Below are 7,974 nucleotides of genomic sequence, written 5' to 3'. Positions count from 1 at the left end.
ATGTTTGTGTGGGACACACCAGAGTTTGTGGCTCAACTCAGTTGCACTACAGTGCATCAGGAGATCACAGAGTCTGTTGCTACTGTCCAAACAATCGTCTACATCCTTGCTGAGATCTCACAAAACATTACCTTCAGAAAGCCTGAGATTGAGGTATGTGTACTTAATTTTGTGTTTTAATGTGTATTGGAGGTTATTGTTATTATTGTTACTTCTCTATTGCATTTACAGAATATTCTTTAAACAGTGGACATACTTGTATCAAAGAAATCTAGAAAACCATGGGAGAAATTAAACAACAGCAAGATGACAGTAAACACCAGCATTTCACTTCTGGGTGCTGTTGAAGACATATGCAGCCGCCTCACACATGACAGTTTTGTAATCAATGAAACGCCCATTGTGTTGATCAACACTGTAATAGAAAACTCATATAGTGGAAAATCCAGCCTGATCTCACGAGAAAACGTAAGTATTTTACGTTTTGACAGTTTAGTGGCTAATTCATGCAAATTCGTACGAGTTCAGTCGTACGAAATTGTACGAATTTAAAAAGGAGGCGTGGCACCTAACCCCACCCCTAAACCCAGCCGTCATTGGCAGATGAGCAAATCGTACTAAATTGTACAAATTAGATCGGACGAATTCGTACGAATTAGCCACTAAAGATTGTGTTGGGAAAATCACACCTGCCAAACTCAGCCACTGAGATACTGATACCGCAGGTTCTTAAACCAACCTCCTTGACTATCATAATCTTCACAACAATTGACAGTATCCTACCTGCTCGCTATACTAGTGCTCATGGCGGGGGGAAACCAGATATGCACATCAATGGAGATGTGGTTGTTGTTAGGGTTAATCAAACACTTCAGAACATTTCTTTTGCATTTGACACCACTGATCAGTCTTTGGGAAATCCTCAGTGTGTCTTTTGGAACTTTGATCTTGACAGATGGGATTCCACTGGATGTGAAGTAAAGCCCTATTTAAATGAAGGGGGTAAAATTGATACGATTACATGTGAATGCAACCACACAACCTCTTTTTCCCTCCTTATGTCACCATTTTTTATTGATGACAAAGCCTTAGACTACATAACTTATACTGGTCTAGGTATTTCAGTGCTCAGCTTGGTAATATGCCTACTTATTGAAGCTATTGTTTGGAAATCAGTGACATCATCCAGAGGTGTTATAGTTGTAAGCTCCTACATGCGACATGTCTGCTTAGTCAACACTAATGTTTCCCTGCTGGTTGCAGATGTCTGTTTTATCATTGGAGTGTCAATTGTGCAGCCAGGGTAGCTCGCTCCAGTGGGTCCATGCACTGCAGTGGCTTTCTGCATGCACCTCTTTTTCCTGGCTTTTTTCTTCTGGATGTTAATTACAGCGATGCTGCTCTTATACAGGACAGTCATAATATTTTCCCATATGTCAACGGCCAAAATGATGGCCATTGGCTTCTTTCTTGGTTATGGTGCACCTTTGCTGATAGTGGTCATTACTTACTGGTTGACTGCTGGAGAAGGAAAATATATTTTGGAAGCAGATGTGTGCTGGTTGAACTTTGATGAAACAAAAACACTGCAAATTTTTGTGTCTCTGGCTAGCAGTTTTACAGCTGTCAATATTTTGATTATTATTGTGGTTCCTATTAAGATGATGATTAAAACAGGGGTAGTTCAAGATGAGGAGAGAAATATCTTGTCCCTCTTGACCCGTGTTGTGTTCATACTGAGTCCTCTCTTTGGATTACCATGGGGATTAGGAATTGGAACCATGCTGTCCCCTGCCTATGGAATTCATCTGGTGTTTACAATCCTCAATTCCCTACAGGTACAGATTTATGACTCTATATTCATCTATTATACAGCCATGTTTACAGTATATTTTGCAAATGTTAAATATACTTTATTAGATCAAACTTAGCCAGAAATAAACTGTTATTAATTGTTATCTTCAACAGGGATTGTTCAATTTGATTAGCGGGTTGCTGATCGACTCAAAGGTATAATTTAGTCCCTCCCTCTCCCCCTCTCTCTCTCCCTCCCTCCCTCTCTCTCTCCCTGTCTCTCTCTCTCCCTCCCTCTCTCACTCTCTCTCTCTCTCCCTAATTATATATTATTATAATTAGTGGGAGTAGTAGTTTAAAATAGGCTAATGCAGAAAGGAGCAGTTTATACTGTACGCATTTCCTTCTCTTCTGTAAATCTTCTGTAATTTATTCCTGAAGACTAACAAGAGCAGTTTCGGTGCTGGTAACCATAAAAGTGTTCCTTTTCCATATAAACTCAGATGAAAGTTTGCTGGTGTGTGTCTGTGCTGTCTATAGAATTCTGACTTGATCAGATTTAAAATCCATATGTTTAGATGAGGATATGTTCTGACTTTTCCTTCCTCAGAGGTAAATTTTTTCATTAAACCTGATAACGGAATGTGTAAGCTGAAAATCATCAAATGAATTTGTTTTTATTTCATGTCTTTCTCACCAAAAGGACCATTTAGAATTCAGTTCTGATAGATGTACGTACATCAGAGATCACTCACTTTTTAATTTTAATTTCCCAGACTTGTTTTTTTAGTCGCACATTAAAGGAAGAGATGAAAGAAGATTGTAATTATTACTCTTTTCCTGGGTTCTCTCTTTTCTTGGGCCTTGCTCTTTTCATCAGTACCCATGTCTCCCTCCCTCTCCCTCTCTATTTAAATGTAATATTTCTCAGTGTATTTCTACATTCAAGCTGAGTACACAGTAATATGTTTTATTAATTCATAACATCTATTTTGTAAAATATTAAAAATATTGTTAAACCAGTTCAGTATTAATTATCTGTACTTTTTATTTGCCACTTTGAACTGCAACATATTGGAAAACAGTCACACAACAGCAATGCTGTTCCACATATAAAACTACTCTAACTGCAGTTATTTAGGTTGTTTGTATTTGTAGCAGAAGGTGGTAATAGACTAGAAATGTACAGTTTTCACCATCAACTTGGATTGCGTTTCTTTAGTCATTCAGCTATCCTATTGCCTAAACCAAAACCCACCTTGCAATTGTATGAAAACTTGTAGGTATTCAGCTGTTCTACAGAGCTTTAACCCATTTTGTCATGTATGGTTTCAGGTTTGTCATGTACTGGCAAAAAGGTTGTCACTAAGGATCTTTACCAGATATTTACCAGGGTAATTGCCAACAAAATATTGCATGAGTTCTTCATAACAACAGATTTAACTGATAATATCTTCAAATCCAAATTACAGACAATTCGAAATGAACAGGTATTCTATAGAGGGAAACGCAGGAGACGTAAATGGTGAGGTTTAAACCGGCAATTTTTAATAAACATTAAAATTCAGTTAGTAAATCTTATTGACAAAGGACAAGAACTTATTAAGTAACATGAATCCAACTATTTGCAGACTTTTATGATGCGTAAGAGGACTTCTCAGGAGCTGCACCTTCAAACAGCAAAACCTTGGTTTGAGAAGTGGGGAAAACAAAACGGGGAGATTTGCTATTTGAATACCATCTCCTGCATTTACACACTTTTACATGGGGACAATAAGATACAAAATCCAGGATATAATGAAACTGATTCCACAAATAAATACTGACAAAAAAATTGTTGGCTACCAAATTATGTATGAGAAAAAGAGGTTGTACTTGAGAGAATTATTTTATAAAGTCCAAAATGTTCAGCTTAAATGTTTTGTATGTGAACAAATTGTAAATAGCAGCTTTAACATGTCCACTCTTAAACTAATCTCTTTACTTGAAAATGTCAAATAAATCGCTTGTTGCACTGGACACATTTAACCAAATGTATTGTATCAGTATTTTGTAACATCAATTTCAGATACACTAAAGGATTTGTATTATATAAGTATTAATTATATGTAGTTATATGAAAATGTTGTTTAAAATGTCAGTTTGTCAAAAATGACAGTGTACTAATGGTACCAGAGATTCTTTAAAATGTTCCCTGCCAATGCATTAGTGAAGACCGTTTCATCAAAATGAAAATAGTTCATATAGTTTTTTATTACATATAAAAGTTGATCACTGAACATGAACAGAAACTTAATCATTCCTGCTTGAGATATGAGTACAAACGCTATTGGATCTTGCAGGAGATCAAACATGTCCTATGACTTTCAAGAATGAATCTGAAAAATGAATAGTGACATTACAAGTTATTATTTCAAATGAGTTTGATTTGTATTCATGATGAAACTGTCCATGACAAGGCTGCTCTTTCAGTATCCAAACTCATTTTCATTCCCTCTTAGTGTGCACTCAACTGCTATGCACTAAATAGGGTTAGTGATTTAATAATATTGTAATAATATACTTTTTATTATTTAAGTGAATCAAAAGTTTAACGCAAACGTGGGAAATGTTTTGATAAGTTATTAACAGTTTTTTTTTTTGTCAGAGTAATTCAAAATAGCAACAAACAACAGAGCAATTCCTTCAAATTACCAGTACACCGTGTCCCGTTAAACATTTCTTAAAGTAAGGAATTATATGAGATTAAAAAAACTTTGGTTTATTTGATTAATAAATTTAATTAAATAATTTAAATGAATTTCTCTGTTGCAGTCTTTTATCTGCTGAACTTTATTCTGCAAAAGCCTTTCATTTGAATATCACCACACAGCCTAAAATTTGCATACAGACTGTCTGCTGTGTGTCTTTCACATAGATGAGCACACATCCAGAAAATGATTACCACCAATTTAGCCACTGGTCTGACGTCAGTGTAGGTTTCAGCTTGAGCTCTGAATACTACTGGGGTAAACTGGATTTCATTTAAACAGTATAGCGTCATTACACATAATGAAACCATATTCAAAGAAACTTTGTTTTAAAATACTCCCCCTTTCAATCTGGGTGCTAAATCTCTGTTTTTATTATTTAATTTACAGCCTAATACTATGAGAAAAACTGTATTCTATATAAACAGATATTGTCATTTGTCCCTTCGTAGACTGATGCAGCTTTAAGTGAAATATGGCAAGTCTTTTGAAGACAATGAATAGGACACAACAAAAGTATTACATTAGGAAACAAAATATTAGCTCATATTTAATCTAGCTTACTCAATGGAATTATTAACCTTCGTGGGGCTGTTTCCTGATTTTGAATGAGCATGCAAACCAGATACATTTCCATGGATGCTTATTTAACAAACAAATACATTTGAAGAAAACAAGACACTAATTTGCAAGTGTGTTCCTGAACATTAAATCTTTCTTTAAGCTCTTACTTAAATATTTCACGTAAGCTTATGCAATAGTTTGAATTGATAATGCAGCAGCTTGGATTGAGTTTGCTTTGAGTCAGATAAAAATCTTAAAAGCTGATTATTATGCTTTTTTATTCACTTATAATCGTTATACAATTTTTAAACTGCTTTCCTATAACATTACACAGCTGCTCAGATTTATGTTCACCACAACAACCTCATACTGAATACACATCGCCTGTGTGTTACCACATATTACCATAGTCATATTGTGTGTAAGATGAGCTGACTGCGGTAGTGGTCAGTATAACGGGAGGTTTATAACAACAAATCGGTGGAAAAAATTGTATTGTCATGTTCACCAGTAGCAAATATCAGATTGTAAACATTCAACTCAGCATTTTACTTCTCCAGAGGGCTGAACTGGCACTTTCTCAATAAACAGGAAGTTATTTACTTTTACATATTTATTACACGATTCAAACGCTTTGAATTTGACATTCACAAGATTTTTTTTCTTCCTAAAAGTCTTATTTCTGATAGCACCGCAGGTTTAAACATGAAAATGATTTATCTAAATCAGCCCCAAATGACTATCTAACCAAACCTAGTTTGGGAGCTTTGCGCTACATTTGTTAGCCAAATCTCAATGGAAAGTCTGAAGCTATGACTATTTTGTGCTAACTTATCCAGGTGGCCTTTGGACTTGGAGGAGGATGCAAATGTGAGAGAGAGTTTTGTAAATTTGCTTTCTCCACCCCTCTGCATTTGTCAACTTTCCCTAATTCTCATTCAACATCTTCTTTCACTCTAGAAACTGGTCCTTCACAGGGAACATGTTGTTATGACAGATAACATTGCTTAAAACCTTTTTAAAAATGCACACTGTAAGGTCAGTATTTTTTGGCTTGTATGCCCATTTATTCTTTAATTTATGTTATTAAGGTAACTCAGTTAAACGGTATAGAAAAGTAAAGTAATTTGGGTGTTTATGGAATAATATATTCACCAAAACATTGTAGGAGTTCTGAATTTACAGTATTGTAAGCTTGCTTTTGTTTTGTTTGACTTCTTAATGTTATGTGACATTTATTGAAACATATAAATCACATGTGAATGTATTTACCTGGTGTTTTGAAAGGTGCTTTTGTTTTCTGTCATTTCATGGTTTACGAGAAGCTTCAAGGAAACAGTTGATAGTACATTATAAAAACATTAAGGGATATTTGTCCAGACAGTTTCACTTTGGTAAAGAAAAACATTTGTGACTGTTATTAATATTAATCACAATCTTCTTAATAGGATCAAGACACTTTCTGGTGCAGGAATGCTGCTTTTTGCTGCACTATTCATTATTAGCCAGGTAAACACACAAAGGCTATATACAAGAATACAGATTTTATCCTGAGTAATATAACACAAACTATGTACATGTGTTGCACACTGTAAAAGATTATATGCTCAATTAGTCATGACAGCATATGTTTTAGTTCATTGCAACTTAATAAACTAAGTTAATCATGTTCTAACTTAAGTTTATAAGTTACACAAGCTGTTTTAAGTCAGTTTAACATAATATAAGTTCAACAGACTCATACGGTTAATTGGATTCAGCTTGAAAATGTAAGGCAACCAGGATTTTTTTTACAGTGTAATCATCTGGCTGCCACATACTGGCCAAAAACATTTCTACTGCTCTGACTAAAGCTCAAGCTATCTTACATGCTAATTCATGAACAAGAGAAGGCAAAATTATTAGACTTCTGTGAATTTTTTTGTCTGTGAAATATTTCTCAAGTGCTGCTTAATGTATAGGTTAAGATAAACACAATTTTTTTACATAATAGTTTTAATAACTCATTTCTATTAACTACTTTCTTTGGTCAGTACATAATATGTATACTAGTTATTTAGTAAGATACTATTTTCAGCTTAACTAGGTTAACTAGATTAACTAGGCAAGTTAGCTTGGTTAGACAAGTGACAGCAGTGGTTTGATCTGTAGTCAACTGAAAAGGAAATATTAATAATAAGTTAATAATTTTGACCTTAACATTTTCAGTATAAAAACTGCTTTTATTCCAACCAACCTGAAAGAATAAGACTTTCTCCTGAAGAAAATTGTGAAAATGTCCTTGCTCTTTTAAAAATAAATTAGGAAATATCTGAAAAAGAGTAAATATTTTACATGAGGTCTAATAGTTTTGTGTTTAGCTGTAAGTATATTATTGAAGCAGTGCACTTTTTTCTAGTTTGCTTTCTAACACATCTTGTCATTACAAATGCAGAAGCAAAACAATAACTGACTAATTTCTTCTTCTGTTACCCAATAGACTTCACAAGCAGGTAAGATTTAATTTCCTTAATTCATCAGTCTTAGTTTTAAAATCTACAAAATACACAGAGTAGCATCATATACCAATGAAACATGGAGCAAATTTTTCATTTACCATTTCAATGTTTTAGGGTCCACAGATGTGACCTACTGGGCAGAGGTCATGATTGAGGGGAATAAAACCTTAAATGTTGCAGACTATCTGCCTGGACTTATAGGCACTGTTCTGGATACAGGGGTAACAATCACAGGTGCTGAAATAGCAGCAGGTAAGAGATGTTATGAGTTATTCCCTCATATCCACTATTAATTCACAAGTCTGTCAGTGTGTAAAATACTCAGAATTGACGTGAACAGTTTCCAGTGTAACAAAAACACTCAAAAA

The 7,974-nt window shown here is 34.5% G+C and overlaps 2 protein-coding genes across 2 annotated transcripts in view; both read left to right on the top strand.

The window, feature by feature from the left end:
- LOC130247383 (adhesion G-protein coupled receptor F1) lies at nt 1-2,301 on the top strand. Its single transcript, XM_056480609.1, is given in 4 exon segments — nt 1-153; nt 232-448; nt 688-1,838; nt 2,236-2,301. Coding segments are annotated over 4 exon segments (1,587 nt in total).
- Nucleotides 2,302-6,062: 3,761 nt separating this feature from the next.
- adgrf3b (adhesion G protein-coupled receptor F3b) overlaps nt 6,063-7,974 on the top strand; it is an 18,792-nt gene continuing 16,880 nt past the window's right edge. The window contains exons 1-4 of the mRNA XM_056480608.1: nt 6,063-6,146; nt 6,557-6,617; nt 7,588-7,600; nt 7,721-7,858. Of these exons, the coding sequence (XP_056336583.1) occupies nt 6,133-6,146; nt 6,557-6,617; nt 7,588-7,600; nt 7,721-7,858 (226 nt within the window). The 5' untranslated portion in view covers nt 6,063-6,132. The remainder of the gene's footprint in view (nt 6,147-6,556; nt 6,618-7,587; nt 7,601-7,720; nt 7,859-7,974) is intronic.

This window comes from Danio aesculapii, chromosome 20, assembly GCF_903798145.1.
Source record: "Danio aesculapii chromosome 20, fDanAes4.1, whole genome shotgun sequence".
NCBI lineage: Eukaryota > Metazoa > Chordata > Actinopteri > Cypriniformes > Danionidae > Danio > Danio aesculapii.
This window is presented reverse-complemented; position numbering and strand designations above follow the sequence as displayed.